This window comes from Paramacrobiotus metropolitanus, unplaced genomic scaffold (genome assembly GCF_019649055.1).
Source record: "Paramacrobiotus metropolitanus isolate TYO unplaced genomic scaffold, Prichtersi_v1.0 Parri_scaffold0000018, whole genome shotgun sequence".
NCBI classification, from domain to species: Eukaryota; Metazoa; Tardigrada; class Eutardigrada; order Parachela; family Macrobiotidae; genus Paramacrobiotus; species Paramacrobiotus metropolitanus.
Genome location: NW_026570238.1, coordinates 1,185,186 through 1,203,330, shown reverse-complemented (window position 1 = coordinate 1,203,330; position 18,145 = coordinate 1,185,186). Strand labels below are relative to the sequence as shown.

At 40.1% G+C, this 18,145-nt stretch overlaps 6 protein-coding genes across 6 annotated transcripts; 5 read left to right on the top strand and 1 right to left on the bottom strand.

The window, feature by feature from the left end:
* Positions 1-326: 326 nt before the first annotated feature.
* LOC129585858 (keratin, type I cytoskeletal 9-like) lies at positions 327-1,244 on the top strand. Its single transcript, XM_055478741.1, has one exon. It carries the CDS (start codon positions 327-329, stop codon positions 1,242-1,244), a length of 918 nt encoding a protein of 305 aa, XP_055334716.1.
* Positions 1,245-1,768: 524 nt separating this feature from the next.
* LOC129585812 (uncharacterized) lies at positions 1,769-4,078 on the top strand. The gene is made up of 8 exons (XM_055478679.1): positions 1,769-1,973; positions 2,041-2,088; positions 2,238-2,394; positions 2,641-2,677; positions 3,096-3,228; positions 3,395-3,453; positions 3,585-3,695; positions 3,763-4,078. Exons 1-8 carry the CDS (start codon positions 1,938-1,940, stop codon positions 3,848-3,850), a joined length of 669 nt encoding a protein of 222 aa, XP_055334654.1. The 5' UTR covers positions 1,769-1,937; the 3' UTR covers positions 3,851-4,078.
* Positions 4,079-4,574: 496 nt separating this feature from the next.
* LOC129585811 (uncharacterized) lies at positions 4,575-6,702 on the top strand. Its single transcript, XM_055478677.1, has 6 exons — positions 4,575-4,817; positions 4,912-4,956; positions 5,025-5,218; positions 5,596-5,731; positions 6,084-6,253; positions 6,360-6,702. The coding sequence occupies exons 1-6, from the start codon at positions 4,776-4,778 to the stop codon at positions 6,451-6,453; spliced, it is 681 nt and encodes a 226-aa protein (XP_055334652.1). The 5' UTR covers positions 4,575-4,775; the 3' UTR covers positions 6,454-6,702.
* On the bottom strand, positions 6,676-10,258 carry LOC129585810 (arylsulfatase B-like). Its single transcript, XM_055478676.1, has 10 exons — positions 9,787-10,258; positions 9,552-9,714; positions 9,170-9,282; positions 8,877-8,913; positions 8,718-8,791; positions 8,272-8,557; positions 8,034-8,171; positions 7,546-7,879; positions 7,350-7,391; positions 6,676-7,239 (listed from the first exon to the last, which is right to left on the bottom strand). The coding sequence occupies exons 1-10, from the start codon at positions 9,964-9,966 to the stop codon at positions 6,885-6,887; spliced, it is 1,722 nt and encodes a 573-aa protein (XP_055334651.1). The 5' UTR covers positions 9,967-10,258; the 3' UTR covers positions 6,676-6,884.
* A 384-nt stretch (positions 10,259-10,642) lies between these two features.
* On the top strand, positions 10,643-11,997 carry LOC129585928 (uncharacterized). Its single transcript, XM_055478849.1, has 3 exons — positions 10,643-10,849; positions 11,174-11,292; positions 11,633-11,997. Exons 1-3 carry the CDS (start codon positions 10,795-10,797, stop codon positions 11,798-11,800), a joined length of 342 nt encoding a protein of 113 aa, XP_055334824.1. The 5' UTR covers positions 10,643-10,794; the 3' UTR covers positions 11,801-11,997.
* A 407-nt stretch (positions 11,998-12,404) lies between these two features.
* Positions 12,405-16,700, top strand: LOC129585901 (DNA-binding protein RFX2-like). The gene is made up of 13 exons (XM_055478805.1): positions 12,405-12,627; positions 12,788-12,953; positions 13,189-13,341; positions 13,590-13,777; positions 13,861-14,013; positions 14,068-14,326; positions 14,584-14,666; positions 14,744-14,901; positions 14,963-15,060; positions 15,360-15,509; positions 15,612-15,850; positions 16,120-16,288; positions 16,424-16,700. The coding sequence occupies exons 1-13, from the start codon at positions 12,599-12,601 to the stop codon at positions 16,676-16,678; spliced, it is 2,100 nt and encodes a 699-aa protein (XP_055334780.1). The 5' UTR covers positions 12,405-12,598; the 3' UTR covers positions 16,679-16,700.
* Positions 16,701-18,145: the final 1,445 nt, after the last annotated feature.

The following is an 18,145-nucleotide window of genomic DNA, read 5'->3' as shown; positions in this document are numbered from 1 at the left end:
CGAAAGCGATCTTCATACGACGGATCCATTGTTCATTTATACGTGCATCGACAACGGTAGCGTCAACATTACAGCGACAATCAGCATTAGCCCAACGAAGACCACCGCAAACTCACCATGTAATTGAACGTCGATGTCAAACAAACCATTTTTAAAGATGACCATTACCTCATACAGACTCGGGAGCTTGTAATCAGACTAAATCACGACATGGAGGATTATAAATTTGAATACCGCTCATTTCCATCAGATCATACGACAATCACTTCTGCATTCAGTGGTATTCGGCCTATGCAACACAGTCGTCGTTCTAACAACTGCCCATCATGTTCCTCACCGTCTTTATGTTAAATGGTATTTTATATGGCGTTCTGGCCGGTAGTAGCGCAAACCAGCAGACGGAATCAGCGCAAGCATCCAACTGGGGAACCGGAGAAAGCCTTCCTAGTGCAGTGGCACAGGGCTTGCCATCGATTTTCTCCAACACCAAGTCGGGCGCCGGTGGATTCCCAGGCTTTTTGAATGGTGGGAATCTGCGCTTGACCGGTGAACCGCCCAGCGGTATCCATGGCATTCAAGGGGGATTGAATATCCCGTCCGGAATTAATTCTCTGGGTGAAAGCGGTAATTCAGCATCCGGACAGTACAGCGGTGGAAGTTTACGAGCGGATAGCAATGGTGGCGCGGTTGATTTCACCGGCGATGCCAGTGGGCGGCGCCCCGCCGGTCTCGGCCAGGTTGTTGTCGGCATCCCCCGAGTGAATACCGGTGAAAATCCCGCTGACCAGTTGGGAGCTAACTGGGGATCGTTTGTCGGATCAGGTATGGGAGATATCGGGCGACTGAGTGGGCTGAGCCGAGGGGAAGCGGGCGCCGGCGCTGGCGACCTGACTGGTTTCTTTGGAGGTGGCGCCTTCGGCAAAGGGGACACTGGTGTGGACGCCACTGGTGGCTATCAGGGCGGAGAGCGTCGCCGGGAACGAGAGCCTCAGAGCGGATATACCGGCGGCGCTGAGGGCGTCAGCGGACGGTTTGACAAACTCCCGCATGGTGGACGCTTTGGTGGACATGGTGGTGAACATATGGGTCATGACGGGGCATTTAAGCATGGACTCGGTGAATTCTTCTCCAATCTGATGGATAACATGAATGACGGATATGGCTCAGGTGGTACCAGCACCTGCTCAGGGTTGTGGAGTCGGTTAGTATCGTTTTTCGCCGGTTTGGCTTTGTTGATGCATTGAGCTGAGCTGTACCGTGATTTCAACAAAATTCGATGTGTTTTTTATCTGGGCCAGGCATGCAAAAAATTGCTGCTGTCAGTCTAGAGACCATGAATTAATCTGTCTTGTTTTTAGCAGAATTCGGGTGTTTTGTACGCTTGCACTTGTGCCCAACAGTTATAATAAATTATTATGTTTATACTAGATATAAAAAGGTCGTCAAAATGAGTTTCAAGTTTACAAAAATTGCGTACGTGCGTTTTGCTCTTGCAGAATTGCTAATACTCCAAATAGAAGAACATCGTTAACACTGAAAGTCATTTGTAAATTTGCATTGCTTTGGAAACTATCAGAAGACGAAATTATAAACTGAGCAAACGGTTCACACGGATATTGAATAAATGCACAGAATTATGAATCATTCTCCGTGTATGACGGTACATCACACCTTACACCTGGCTAAACTAGTAATTCCAGAAAACTGAAGTTCAGCTTTTGTGCCTTAGGTTACAGCAGCGACTAATAAATATGCGGTCAGCATTTTTCTGGTATTTTGCCGTGCCCGATTGTTGGCGCAATACTGTATATCAGGAGTTTTCTCGTTCGCTCCACCAGTTGGCATTTCACAGGATACCGGTCCACGGTTTGGACTAATTCGCACACAATCATTGTTGCTACTGTCCGCTTTTTCAACAAGCACAGTTTCTTTTCAGAATGCAGTGTTTCGGTGCACTTTCGCTGTTTTTAGTGGTAAGAAGAGAGAGATTGTTAAAATTAAGATTATAACCATTTATGTCATTTTGTAATTTTTATCTAGTTATCTGTTGGATATCACTCTGTACATGCTGCCGGAATTCTGGATTCGGTAAGCTCCCTATGCGACCATGATTGGCGTTAAAGCGGCTGCTTATCAGTAAACTGGTGGGAAAGGTGTAAAAGCGGAAATAATAAAATACATACCAGGTAAAACGGAAACTGTAAATCAAAATCTGACGACTTCCGTCTCCTTAACAGATCAAAAATGTATTCGGCATTTCATCGAACAAAGAGCAAATTGTAGTGCCTTCTGGCGGCGAACGACTACCAAACTATTACAGGATCGAAGCTTTAGTGGTGCGACTAGAAAATCAAGCGGGCATTAAGAGCAATGGAGGGTCGTGTGACACCTTTGGTATGTGTTCAAAGTGCCAGTACTAGGTTCAGGTTCTACAGAGCCTGCAGAAGTACAGTACTTACTGGTAGTAGTATTGCGATTTCGATACTCTAAATAATTTAACAAACTTTTTTTTCACTTTACAAGTTACTAAACATGTTGTTAACCTCTTTTATGATAAGCTACGAGTCTCGCACAGCGCACGCACGGGCGAAATTACTACTACACAGTAACTGAGCTTAATCGTGATCCTTTGTTCTGCAGGGAAATGTGATCCGATTGTTTACGCTTACATCGATACGTAAGTTAATTAGATTCTGCGGTTTTCACTTCTGATGTAGCTTGTAATGAAGAACATTCTACTGTAAAGGGAGAACTGTAATAGACGATTCGCACGTGCAGTATTTCCGGGCTCATTACTGCACGGTATACTAACAACAGCCCGCACTTACAGCTAGATCAGTAAATATGAGTGGGCAGTAGCCGGCCAGATAGCAAAAATGTGCAAGGGCGGTGACATTACATATTATGTAATTATATCACTTTTGAACTAAAATTTAAGTCAGTAAATAACTTAACATACACTAACTCCACAATCGAAAATATTCCTTAAATGAAATTTAATACGGTAAACTGATTGCTTTCCTGAATCTTGTGCCGTACTTTAATTTGCATCGGCACAGTGCATGCCCTTGTTGTTTATTATTTATTTTACGTAGGGATAAACCGACAAATACTTTCCCTGGATCACTGGACGTCAAGGCAATTCCCAAAATTTTCGAAACAACAAACAACAATAGCCCCGATATTAACTACAAACTGACCAAAGATATCTGCAACAAAGATCCTAATGTACGTAAACTGATCTGATACGAACATCGATCACATTTTTCTCTTTCCATATCTGTATTTATACTCGTATAACAAAATTTAATGGCTTATAAGATGTTATAGAAGTACTGTACAATACACACATACGAACATATCTGACATAATATCTATATTATTGTATTTGCAGACTCAGAAAGCTATGCTACGGGTTCATGTTACGGACCATAACACCATCCTGAGCAACAGGTTGGAGAGCTTGTATTCCAAATCATTAACAAATTAATATGTCGAAAATGTTAGAAAGCATGCTAAGTATAGATATCTGTACATGTATATACGTAAACTGGCTGTGTAACGTATTATTTTATGTGTTGTAGCCTAATTAGTGATTTTGATTGTCCGCTTGGAGGAACTTTAGCAAATGAAGAGAGGTCTGCTACGTGGCAAGACGCGATTTGCACAGGAAAATACCAGGAAAAAAAGATTAGGTACATTTGGTTCTTCATTAATTTCCGACATCCCGCGTTTCTCTTACTACAAACTTTAATTTCGTAGGCTCTCCGCACGAGTAAAAATGTATCGCGTGCCCCAGAATGACTGCACAAATGCCCGACCACAAGGAGAACCGGCAAAAAAGAGCTAATTATTTGTTTAGAGAAAGCATCATCGTGATCGGGCTTATAAGGTTTTTAATAAATTATTGACAGGCAATTTTTAAAAAAGCGGCGCTTTTTTGTCTTAGAGGTGAAACGCTCTGGAGTATTAAGATTGCATTGCTAATATAACTTGTGACTGCACGCTAGCTTGTGGGTGATTTCAGACAAGAATTCTGCTATCAGTGATTAAAGTCATACCGTACATAGACGAACAACAGGGTTTTGGCATGCTTGCTGAATTATTTTACACAATATTACAAGGCTAAAATTTCTAAATATTTAAATTTACCATAGCAGCTGTTGATATTGACACATATTCGCTGATGGCTAAGACTATTTAAAGGTTTTTAATAATCATAAAGACTATTTAAAGGTTGGCTGAGACTATTTAAAGGTTTTAGTTACTCACAAGTCACAGCCAATTAGTTTACCTGATTTTAAACAATGCTACTCACGTCTTTACTCTGCCTGGTCCTCGGCGTACCTGTTTTTGTCACGTGTAAGGCTATACTTATTGTTTTATTTATTTATAACAGTTAAAGTTGTTTTTTCATAATTTTTAAGTTTATAGCGCCGCCCACTGTTACGACAGACCAGTGGCAATAAACATACTTACTGAAAGCCAACTGCAGCAAGGACGAAGTATGCATACCCAGAGATTCATAAAAGCTAACAACAGCTTCCGGTACAGTCATCGGCTTATCCTCTTCGCAATCAGCAGTTTTCCAGGTGTCAACTCGTCCACGGTCAAGTGTCTGACTACTGCCACTTGGTTCTGATCGAGCGCCGTACGTATATAACCGACTGGCGCGATCTATGCGGGAGAGTTAATTGAGTCTGCAGCACTTGTTGAGTCTGGATCACGCAAATAATCTCTTCGCTTCATTTTTTATCACCTGTAGCACTGATATTATGGCTTCGATCCGACTCATCCTTATTCTTTCGCTTCTTGCGGTAAATACAAACTCTGAAGTGTTTTACAGTTACGACACGACCGCTTTCTTTCGATGAAAATGTTGTGAAATATTAACTTTGATGGTTTTGGCAGATCGTCGGGTGGTCACCGGTGTATGCTGGAGGAATTCTTGACTCGGTATGCACATTGCAAACTGGCCGAGTTGCTGCAATTATACTTTGTCGTTTTACAAGCAGTATTTGTAGATCAAAGATGTTTTGGGATTTGGGACAAAAACCGACCAAATTGTTATCCCTAGCACTGGCGCCAGCCTGCCTCCGTTCTTCCGGGTGGAAATGGAGATCGTCCGACTGAGCAATCAAGCTGGAATTCAGGCTAGCGGAAGTTCTTGTGATAAACTGGATGCTTGCGACACCTGGGTTTATTCCTACATCGACACGTAAGATTAAATTATTAACTATAAGTATTGTGATATAGCCCAAAAATAAAAATATAGCTGATCCTCGGAGAGGCGGCAAGATTAATCCTACTGAGAATTTCGTTTTTGTTATGATCGTGATCCATAGAATGCAATAGAAAATTTGGTGATCACTGAACGAAATTTGTGATATTCTGTTGTTTTACGAAGAGCAAGAACCTCAAAACAGTTTCCCGGCATTTCATATTGCATGCAGATGAGTGCTTGAATAAGTGCTTGAATACTATTACCCTGTGGAATATTTATGAAGAAACGGAGAATACTTTATGATGGCTTAAATACTGATACATGCAGTGCATTGTAGTTAAATTGTTAACTATTAATTTGCCGATATTTAGTGAAAAGCCAACCGCGTCATTCCCGGGATCGTTGGCTGTTTCGGCGATTCCCAAGGTGTTTGAATCAGTGGATAACAACAGTCCAAACATCAATGCTCTTATCACCCGCGACATTTGCAACCCTAAAGACGTTGCGGTAAGTGACAAATTGGATTAAAAGGTCTAGTTTTGAAAAGTGATTGTCGGTAAACAGACCGCGGTGTGTATTTTGGAATTTAAGCTATATTCTTGTGGTAACATTGCTGACATTTGTCTGTCAGTGCAACATGAAAAGATACAGGTTAACGTCTTATTACAGTAGTATGTTGAACACTGCAGTTTACGTGTAGGTGTGTACTTGCACCTTAAAATTGCATAATAGTTTAGTAAAAACCTGAATCTGATTTTTGCTTTCTTTGCATTGCCTCTTCGTTACACTTAATGTAGTAATTAGTACTTCAGTCTTGCGTAATGTGAAGATGTTTTCTACAGCACCTTTTTTATTCCAGAATATCAGAGCAGTTGGACGCGTGCATGTGATGGACCACAATAAAGTTTTGTCGGACAGTCTTATCAACGACTTTGATTGCTCTGTTGGAGGAGCGGTTGCCAATAATCAGCAATCTGCAGCATGGACAGACTCGCAGTGCATCGCGAAACATGTGCCAAAAAAGATGCAGTAAGGCGATAAATCTTGAACGTTTCTTATTACGATGGAGAATTTCCAAATGCATGGAATCAGAATTATTGATGAACAGTACAAAATGCTTCTGAATTTGTTTCAGATTGTTTGCCCGCACTCGAATTTATCGAATTCCTCCTGGTGACTGCACTAACGCTCGGCTTTCTGCCACTACCGAAAAGCCGGCCAAAGGTTAACGCGGGGAAGCGATAGTGGGAATTTTGAAATTTGCTCTTTTAATATTGTCTTTCTGGTTTAAATGCAAATATTTGTAATAGAGTTTTTCAAAAATCAAAACCTATTCCAGACGTTTAGCCAACGACTCAGCACTATTTTTGTCACGGCCTTTTTTTGACTTCTACCTCCAGGGTTCTTTCAGTGCGGGGGACGCCGTGTAATTTGTGGCGCGGTCGATGTAATTTCCAACAAAATTTATTTTATATTTACATCACAGTGAGCGTAAATAACAAAAAAAACTTACACACTAGTGTAACTAAATCAAAGCGTAACAGCATAGGGAAAGGAAAAGTACACTGTACTCTGCCAAAAATGTAAATAGAATTTACAAATGAATAACAAAACAACATCTGCTTCTGAAGAATGTGGAAAAATTTAACTTTTCTGTGGATCAGTTAAGCGATTTGAACGCTTGGAGCGAGTCTAATATTTGACCGTCGTCCAGCCATGGCGCCCATACCCCATCCCAGTTGGCCGGGTCAGATCGGAGATCGAAAGCCCTTACAAGCGGCACAGCGGATGTGCTGTTGTATGCCTGTATTTTTTGCGATAATAAGTTTAGCATAGACGGATTGCTGTCCGCGATATTGTTGGTTTCACAAGGGTCATTCAGCAGGTCGAACAGGCAGGCCTTTTCCCAGCTTCGGCAAGGACTGACTTCTGTTCCCGGCTGAAAATTGCATTTTATGGCGGCAGCGCTGAACATAGTCATTGGGTTATCCATGGTTGTTCCTTCAGTGCGGCTCCTGTGCAACAGCAAACAATTCTGTTGATTGTACCGGTCTAAACAATATCAGTAATCGCCACACTAATCGGTATACCGGTAGTGCGGTTTAAAATTTATATTAGTACATACCATCCTGTAAAGGTGTTATCAAATACACTTCCGGCAACGTATCTGTTGAAAAAAATGACAAAATAAAGTCATCAGTGATCAGTCGTATTACAGATTCCTAACTGTACCGCAAAAATAGAAGAATATTACTAACAGTCTGTTAATTGACAACCTAAGCGTACAGTCTTGGTTATATGATTTTTGAAGTACGACTCACTTATATAAACTTCCATCAACATCCCTGTACACCAGTCCAGCTTGACCATTCATCGGGTTAATATTCAATAAAACTTCCGTTCGGGGTCCATCTTCTAGTCCTCGCAGGAGAGTCTGCCACTGACTGACGCCATCCATGCTGTTAAGGTCACCCAAGTTGCCTCCGGCCGCTTCGTACAGCGTGGGCAGCCAGTCAGTAATGTGAACCAACTGGTTAGAAATCCGTCCGCGTTTAGGTATCATGGGAGTCCAGATGAATGCCGGTGTTCGCACTCCTCCTTCGAAGAGAGTCCCTTTTCCATGGCGGAGTGGCCAATTGCTTCCGTGATTGCTACCTATCAGAACAAACCAAACAGCGTGAATGTATGCAAATCCGAACGTAGGTACCACCATTATATCTTATGTTTTCCTTTGTTAGGTTGGTACTGGGTGTTATTATGAGTGCTACGGATAGTACTGCACATTGCTTGGAGACAAAGGTAATTTTACCGCGTAAAAACGTGGCTGCCGGCGGTACCGGAGCGCCGTTGTCCGTTAAGAAGACTATTATGGTGTTGTTCAGTACATCCTTGTTAACGAGTGCATCATATAAGCGCTTGAACGATTCATCCAACGCTTGGATAACTCCTGTATTAACATAAATTATAATTGACGTAATGTTAAGTATTTGGAAAGAAAAATTTTGCTGGGACTGTCAATAATTACTACTGTACTGTGCTTGACTAACCGAGTTGCTTCTTTCGCTCGGGGAACTGGTCGGAGAACTTAGCAACAGGTGATCGCAGGTCAAATTGCGGCATTGTCTGCTGTATAGCGCGGTATTCCGCAAAGGCCGTGTGCGGAATCGGCGTGGAGAAAAACATATAAAACGGTACATTGACATCGGAATCCCGAATTATCTGTTCTGCTCTGATGGTAAAGAGATCTGGCGCATAAGCGTTATTGGTGACATTGCTCGGCACGGCGATGCCTTGATCCCGCAGCAGTCGACCGGATGTCGGGTAAGGTGAAACCTACATGTCAGCCTTATTAGTTAACTGTTCTGCTTTGCATGTTTTGTGACACCTTAACAATAATGTAAACTGTTTTATTTAATTTGTTGAATTTATATATATAGATAATTTTAGAGATTACTATAGCTAATAAGGAGGTTTCTGTTGACGGTTTACTTACCCATCCTTCCGTGTAGTTGAACCAGTTCATGCTGGATGCCGAGAATCCATACCAAGTGTCAAAGCCCCTGTTATCTAAGCGAGACAAAAGCGATATTAAATTACTTTGCCTTAAAATACACGCTAACGTGTAATACTAATAGTATAAAACCATACATACTTGGATAAAATGCTCTCTGTGAAGATCCCAGATTCCACTACAAAGAATAAAGCGGTAAGCAGTTTGATCAAATACTCTGTAATACTTTCACGAAGATATTTATTGTTAATCCTTGGTTTTTTTTACTTCCTACAAAGTCAATAATTATGGAAATTTAGGTTTCCTCTTTCTACCGAAATGAGGTGGAATCTGAGATATATGTACCATGTCTACCATATCTGTAGTGTCGTAATAATCGCATACTCTTCCGTAAGATATTTATAAACTACATTCTGGTTTACACTTTACGGTACCTTTCCTATAGCATGTGTAGAGTATCCCATTTCTTTGAAGTATTGTGGCTGTATCTTTAAATTAAAGGGCAAACCCCACGGTTCACCGGATTCAATAGAAGCCGACTGCATTCCTGGGACAAGAAAAACTGAATATTACAAGAGAAATCTTAATTAATTGTTAGATGAAATATTCGTATCTCATAAATCTACTGACAGAACTGCATAACACAATCCCAAATTTAACCAACTGTCTTTGTGCATAGAACTAATTGGTGGTTAAACTACATAATTAGTCGAATGCTACATAATTAGTAAACGTAAATTTGTCTGGCCGGCTACTTTAAAAGCTTACAAGATCATAAAACGGCTTTTATTACTCGTACAATCATCAGTAGCATACCTGTTGTGATAGCATGTTTAGCAGTGAAGAAAGACGATCTGGATGGACTGCCCAGTGAATTAGAATAATGACGGTTTAGAATTATGCCATCCCAAGCCAATTTGTCGATGTTTGGTGTGGGCGTCTGTATACTGCCCTCTGTGTAGCTCAAATCGGCATGACCCTAACAATAACAATAAGGTAAAAAAATGGTCAACCTGTAACACAGAACTAAGAACAACGGCGCAATATTTACCAAATCATCGGCCATAAATATTAAAATATTTGGTCGCTTAGCTCCAAAATTTTGCGCAATCGGTATCCGAGCATTGTGAATAGAATTTATCGATTTGTCAAAAAATTGTCCATTCGATCGCAGAACAAGTACCAGCAGTATAGTGCTCAACGGTATTCTTAGCAAACGTAAGTTTACCATTGTCGGTATTTTAAGTAAAATTAGACTGGTTTAAGTCCTCGAATCAAAAATTTCAAAAATACCAAATCTGCGGCAAATACAGAAGATAGACGGACAGTGAATTTCAATAGGCAAGAGTGATACTGGTTCCCACACACGACGGTTATGTACTTGTAACAGCGTTTTCAATATTATTTAGGAGAAAAGACGGAAGTTAAAATATTAAGCACTGCGGTCAGTGCGAAGACTTGTTGCAAAGTATGTCACAAGATTTCAGTGTCACAGATGACCTTCGGCTACTTGACCAAATGTAACTATATCACTTTTATAACGCAGATTAGACATTTTCAGCTCAAATTCTGAATGAAATAATGTTGATTATAATAATGTTCGGTTAGGCGCAAGCTAGCCTAATTTCTTAAGAAGATGTGCATATCTGTAGCTGAAAAAAAGTCTGAGCATTTAGCAATCGGCATGGCATAATTGGGTTTATAAGTGTAAGATGCTGGCAGCAGTTTGAACTTGACCTACCTATGTATTGCTAAATGAAGAACAATTAAATACAATTTCACACAACGCATGAAACAGCTAACAAATTACGCATCGGTCAGCAACAAGCCACTAGCTTGTGGCGCTGCAGAAAAAATAGAAAATAGGCCGGTTTGGCATATTGCGGTCAGCTATACTACACGCAAAACTGGAAAATATTAAAATATGCTGCACATTGCAAACAGGTCTTATAACCGTTCTCTAGTAGAAAGAGTTAATTCTAATAAAACAATCCTAATTAAATTCACCGCTGAACATCGCCTGGTTTTCATCTCGTTTGCAATTTACTGTGCATGAGAAATGTCCACTTCGATTCAGTCACTCATTATTTGCCTGTGCCTCGTGTATGTTTATGGTAAGAGCAATAGAACAGAAAGTCTTTCGTTAATTATCATTAATGAACTAATTAAAAAATTAATTAAAAAATTTGAAAAATTTAATTAAAAAATTTGAACAATCAAAACGAATACATTGTGGTTTATAGCAGTAACGTTTGTATGCAAAGCGGAAGTATTAAACCCAAATCTGCACAAAAGCTCCCTGTGAAATATTAAGGCTTTTGTTATGGCTCTTATTGAGGCTCTCAGTTATCGCTTTTATTATGTGTATGGTTGAATATGATCAATTTAAATATTCAAGAAACTGACAGTCTTTAAACATTTTTTAAATCTTGCTACAGCCGCAAACAAAGGGGAGCCATGTGATTCTACTGCCCAGTGCGCCGATACAGGATTAACTTGCTCAGGACGCCGCTGCGTATGCCTGATGGATTTAGGAAGAAGAGCTGCGCGAGCCTGGGTAAAAAAAATTAGATTGTCTCAGTAAATTACACAAATTTATAGTTAATTGCAAATATTTTATGTCAGTTTTTGCCAGTACCGGTAGAAAGCCAAAGTGCCGAATTACTTAAATAATCGTGGTTTCGCTGCCGCAAACAGTCTCTAACTTTTTCCGGGCAACACCTGTTTGACCCTTGTACGTGCCCTTCCCTTGTTCATATCATCACCTTCTCAATGTAATGTACACATACACCGCCATTCACCGTCGACTCCGCATACCACCTTTTAGTTAAATTTAGCAATATTCCTTTAAAGTATTTTAGGTGGAATTAAATATTGATAATTATTTAAATTTTCAGGCTTGTAACAACGTTCAGGACTGCTTGTCCATCAGTGGAATAGCAAAGCGTACGCTTGAAATTACTGACCTAAAGATTACCAGAGATCCAGTGTGCACAACTTCTTCCTCGTGCCCGAATTTACCGGGGACGGTTGGTTACTGCGACGTTTTAATGGCTGCCAAGTGATTGTTGACTGCCATTTTTCATGTGTGTTAGAATTTTAAGAAAAGTAAAATGTGTGAGTGTTGTTGTTACTTGTGGATGTTACTAATATTATCTTGTTTACAAACTAGCGGTACCACAATAGTACGCAATCTGCGGTGTGTTGCAGGATAGCAAGAACGTACGCATCCGCCGGAATAATTGTAAAAATAAAATTGGCACGTTACAAAAATTATGCAGCGTTGTCCAATGTCAAATGTGTGTACAATAAGATTTTCAGCCAAGATTTTCATACAGTTGCTGTTGTACCTATATCTCGTGTTTGCCACTTGCAACAGTAACGTTCTAAAAACTAAAGATCATAACCGATTACATACTATGTCCGTGTGGTAATGAAAAGAAGTGCCACCAAAATTATTGCAGTTAAAATTTAAATACTTGGACAAAAACTTTGCCACTCGGTTTGATTTCGAATACAGTACGAGTTGCCGATCCAGAGATCATCGGCGAAACCGGCGAAAGCGAACCGTGATCGTGCACGCGATGCGATTCGATAGACTGCAAGGCCAACAGACAGTTTTATACCAGACAGCCAGTGTTGTGCAGTATTTATCCATCAAAAGTCAAGCCGTATTATTGTTAGCACACTCTCTGTACAATAACCATAATCGGAATCTGGAAATCCTTTTATGGAAAAATTTTCAGAATAATTATTGGCTGATCGATTTTTCGCCACTGCTGATTAGTTTTCACACTGACATATGTGGTGGATTGTTAACTGATGATCTGGTGTAATTAAAATTATCCGCTAATTTAAAACTGATGCAAATGTCCCAGGAATTCGACACACAGTAAGTGCACTGTGAAGTGGGGTTAAGTTGTGCATGGAGCTCTAAGGATATGCCTGCATAGCATCTTTGGTTGTGATTATTGACGCGAACAAGGCATGTTGCCCAACTAACTGGAAAATGAAATGGTCGTTAATGTTAAACGACAAAGCGTCCTATTTAGAGAGGATGGAGACTTCCAGATGGAGCCTGACAGTGAGGAAGAGGACGACAGTTCGGAAAAGCAAGCCAAGGATCCTGATTATGATTTCGACGACCAGGAATCGGGCGGTGGTTTTACAGATGACGATGAGGAAATTGATGACGATTCCACCATGCAGAGCACAAGTGTAAGTAATTCACGGTGCATCTGCGTAACGCTTTTGCAATGGTATTGCAAAGTAACCTTTCCCAGGAACCACACCTTGATCAGATTGGGTCCTCGGTAAATGATATATTTAAACGACACAGAAACGTGTACCTTTGACCGATGCTCGCCTGCACGAAACTAAATAAAGTAATTAGGGTCATTAAGCGATAGGCAAATTTAATATGCTTGAAGATCCCAGAATTGTCTGTAATCAGGATATCGCAGAAGCTGCGCTCAACAAGGATCAAGTTTGGGATGCCAGTGGAGAATCTTCGCAGCAGCCGACGACCCCAGCGATACCTTCATCATCACGTCATAAGCACAGAAACTCGTCCGGCGGTTATTCCATTGGCGTAGTGACCGAGTTGGTATGTCATTAATTAACACTATTATTTTTTCACTTCCAGTTTTCTGGGCTTAGCGATCTAAATAGTGGCTTGATTTTTCCAAATAATTTATCGAAATATTTATTGAAATATTCAGTGCATTATTTAATAGATGGTATGTTTTTCTGTAATTTTGGATATAGTATTACTATGAATTACTTATTTTTTTATATATTTGTATACCATGTTGATTATAAAAGCATTATGTACTTTTTATTGTATTTTGAAAGATTCCTTGGCTGAAAAGAAATTTCCGGTTGAGCCGAAACGCCAACGCCATAATGCCACGCAGTGAGCTGTATGCAAAGTATGAGCGGTTTTGCGAGCAGAACAATTTAACAGTGGTCAACTCAGCGTGCCTGGGAAAAGTTTTGCGCCGTAGTTTTCCCGGTGTGGACACGAGACGCCTTGGTCGCCGGTAGCTGATTCAACAAACCCACGCACAACCATTTTTATTTCGGTCAGAGTCGATGCATTAACGAACCTGTTTTCTGATCACAGAGGAGAGTCCAAATATCACTACATCGGTCTCGAAGTTAATCCCGATGGAGAAAACACTGACCAAACTGAGCTCAATACACCGACGGAGAGTTACACCAAACGCCAAGTCGCCGTGGAAAGATGCAAACCCAGACGAAATCTGCCTCATATGCCGTAGGTGTAATTTTTCTCGTAATTTTAATAGTTTATTAATTTTTTATTTCTTAGGAAAAAACGCAGTTCGCTGTTTCGGATTTTGGCAGCGCTAGACGATAATGACCGGATCGCGGTTGTAATAGCACAGCTGCGAGAAACCATTCACGCCATAGGTGCACAACACACGTCGTTCCTTCCGGATGTGCTGCAAGGCGACGAGAAATGGACACATGTTCTACCGTTGCCAGAACTGCAGGCTGAAGAAATGTCGATGGGGTTTAAAAATGAAGATGTGACTAATTTTGTGGCTTCGTTTCGTATTCATCTGGGAGTAAGTACGAAATCCATGCAGGCATATAAATAAATGTTCTCTAGAAATTCTCACTACTTTTATGGAAGTTTGGCATTTAGAAGCACCGCAGCGCAACAAACTAAACAACCTTAGCCTTAGAAGTTTTAAAGCGTGATATGTTAAAACTTATATTTTGACATATTTCAAAAATTTACCCAAATTAACGAAATACAGACGAAATTGACGAAATTCTGTACTTCTACCATGCAGCTATCTATATATCTTGTCGTTTACAGATGGTGGCATACTGTATTGTTTCTGGAGCGTTCTTATCCGTTCCAGATTTATTCCACAATTTCTGGATTTCGCGAACGACCAGGTAAAAACGAGGGAGAAAGCACGAACAATTTTCTATATATCGTGGTTACAAACTTACAGTTAATATGTTTTCAACAGTCTACAGGTTACAGAATGCGTTAGTGGTTTCGATACCACTGTGGTCAATGCTTTGTATGGATGGGAACTTCTGCAACATTTCGTTCGCGACTGCTATTTGGGTACCTACAAAAAGATTGAAGAGCAGTTTGCCACCCGATTTGAGCTGATTACCGGCGGTATGGTTTCATATGGTATAATAACCGAAATTATTTGGGTCTCATACAACACATTGATTAGGCGCTTTTACCGGCATTATCGGTGAATTTGCCCAAAAATTCCCAGGATGGATACGCAGTGCAGTGGGGGATTTGGATAGTGACATGCTGCACATTCTGGTATATAATGGTAGTTCAAAGTTTGTTTCGTAAAAATTTTAATAAACTACTTAGCAAATAACCTATATAGAGATCGCTGGATATCGACAGATCAAGTACTATTTGCCTGATATGCTATGCTGGATATCTGAAACTGCTGGTTGTAATCAACGAGCAGTTCCTAAATTCCAGTCAGCTAAATAAGTATATCTACAAGTTAATTAGAAGAGTAGATATTAATGTTTTATACAGCTGCTATTAATTTTATTGTAAGATGCGCGTTGATATTCCATTTTGTAAGATAGGCATTAATATTTCAGCATACCTCGGCCCAAAGTTTATCTTTCCGGTTGAAAAAAGCAATCGAGCTCCATGTTGCATTTGCAAAAGTATATTGCATGCAGAACGATCCAGCTAAAATTGAGTACATGCGCCAGATATTCCAGCAAGTGTTACCGGCATGGAAACAGGTATTATAAGAAGTTTTTAAGTTTAATAAGCAGGTTTCTGTTTGGTATTGAGCCCATCTCATTGTTAATCGCTTGCGCTCGCTTAACTTTCGCATTTTTCAGCACATCGAAGTCGGTTTTACGGCGTTGCAACAGGAAGAAATGCATGACGCTGTGATAGTGACCACTAATTTACTATCACAGCCGTGTAACCTTATGGAGTGGCGATTATGGATTACCGATACCTTTCAAAAGAAATTAGCAAGTGTAGAGACAACTAGTGTTGAACTGGAATCGAACGCGATTTTGGAAAATAAAATACAGGCAGTTCGCGACATCGTGCTTATGTGGACCATAATAAGGTCAGCAAGCGTATCATACTGCAGAAGGCATGGTTAACTGCTTCGCTGTCAGTATGAATTCAGTATAGAATTACACGTATTCACTTTATACTTAAAATCAATTGTGTTTTACGTTTTTCTTATGTGCGCTATGGGATTATTGTAGTTTAGGTCCAGACGCTCGTACAAAGACGACTTACTTGTGTACTGGACAATGGACATACCAATTTGAATATGCAGAATTACAGAATTTTGTTAATCATTTGCGTTAAAAGTCTATTTTTTTGCAGCAAACGACTTATTGCAATTGCGAGAACGGACGTAAAGCCGATTGATAAACTAACTCGTATTGAACCTTTTTTCTGGTTGATGGAATTTTTCCAAAAATTTGTTAAAGCAGCAGCAGAAGACCTGATTGCCAGTATTCAGAATACCCCTATTATCTCCCAGCTTTATCAGGTTTGTTTACATATCTCATATGCGGGATCTTTGATATTATGGATCAAGCGAATAATAAAAAAATGAAAAGATTGACTGATGTTTAGAAAAAAATTATGCACACCGATGCAAAATTACTATCAAAAACTGTTGCAGGTGCTGTCGGAGAATGCCAACAGCAACGAGTCCGCTAAGCCTCACGATGTGCATCTTTCCACTCTAACAAATTTCTGTGTTGAAAATTTGGAGCAGATTAATCCTAATAATCAAGATTTCTTTTCGGCATGTGCAGATATAAAATCGTATATCCTGCGTGATGCAGATAAAATATGTTTAAATGAAAAAGTTGATGAGTTCATTGATAAAAATACCGCGAATGATCAGTCAATTCTGGAACAGCTGCTGCGTTAGTATTTGTGCTAGTGATTTTATTTCCCAGTAAGGGTTTTTCATTTTTTTCAATAGATGAAATTATTTGCGCAAAAACAATAAATTTACAATGCGGCGGAAATGTGCCAGTGGTCCTGAATCCTGATGTTGCTGTCACTTACTATCATCTCAGAAAAGCGGCAGTAGATTTGTGTTTTTAAGGTTACAGTGAAATCGTTGTCAAATGCTAAGCGAAGCATAACCGTGCGCGCCGTAATGCATTTGGCTGGCGTTGAATTTGTCTGTGAAGTGGATGGAAGTGTGATGGTTGTTTGCAGGAGCCGTTTTACATTTGTCATGGGTGAATATAAAAATAATAAAAGGCACTAAATATCGCTGTGCGAGCCGGCATTTGAATGGGCCTTCGGACGCCGGCTGTACGAGATGGGAAGCAACTTGACAGATTCAATTATTTCTGACAAATGGAAGGGCAATAAATTTATCAAAATTTCAATGGTAGGAACGGGGTGTCAAGTGGACTGGACAGGGCACACTTTATGAAACGGAAATATGGACCATTATTGCCATCAAGTCGAGCAGAAATTAAAATTTAAAACGGCCACTGTTCCCATTCATGTTTAATGACAAGAAACGCACCACAACTACGACACTGGGATATATCATTTATACTGCTAATGACATCTCTCGCTGTGCTATATTTACGGAAAGTGCCGGCGATACAAACATAACCTCGGAAGGAAGCCAGTTGTTGCCCTGTTCTTATTTAGGAAAAATAATAGCTGAATTAACACTGTTTGGCAAAATGCTCTGATGAAAACTGAAGTATTCGACGTATCGGCACAGACTGTACAATGCAGCTGGTCTTGCCGCACGCTACTTATCCCAGGTTTTCCGCTACAAAAAAAATACTCCCGTAGCTATTGCTGTTTACATTTATATTGTTCATTGTTAGATCTCGTACGTATTCATATTAACAACTTCCGTGGATGAGTTACATATCTGCACCAGCACAAAGACTAAAAGATGTACTTATGGTTTATGTTAGGATGGTTTAATTAAGTTCCAGTACACGCGGCACGTACTACAAATGCTTACGAATAATAACTTGGAACAGGATAGATTTTGAAGAGTTAAGTGTACGAGTGAGACTGAAGAATGTTTCACCGGCAACACTCGCCTTTATAGTATGTTATGTCCTGTGGTAAATTTTTGGCATGTTTTGTTTGTCAAATTTGCATCGTGTTCATTATTACTACTTTGATCGGTTGTGATCATCGACGAACTGGAAGTGCCTGGCTGAGCCGGCTTTGCGTGACGATGGTGCGATAAATCTGACAGGAAGAGATTGTAAAGGGGTTATGATTTATAGATCATATTGTCACACACTTGACATTCAAAGTGCTCGAAATAATACTTACTCATACACGTCCTACAAAGCCTGAACGATATATAGTTATTGCTCGCGCTGCACTAGCTGCACTATGTATA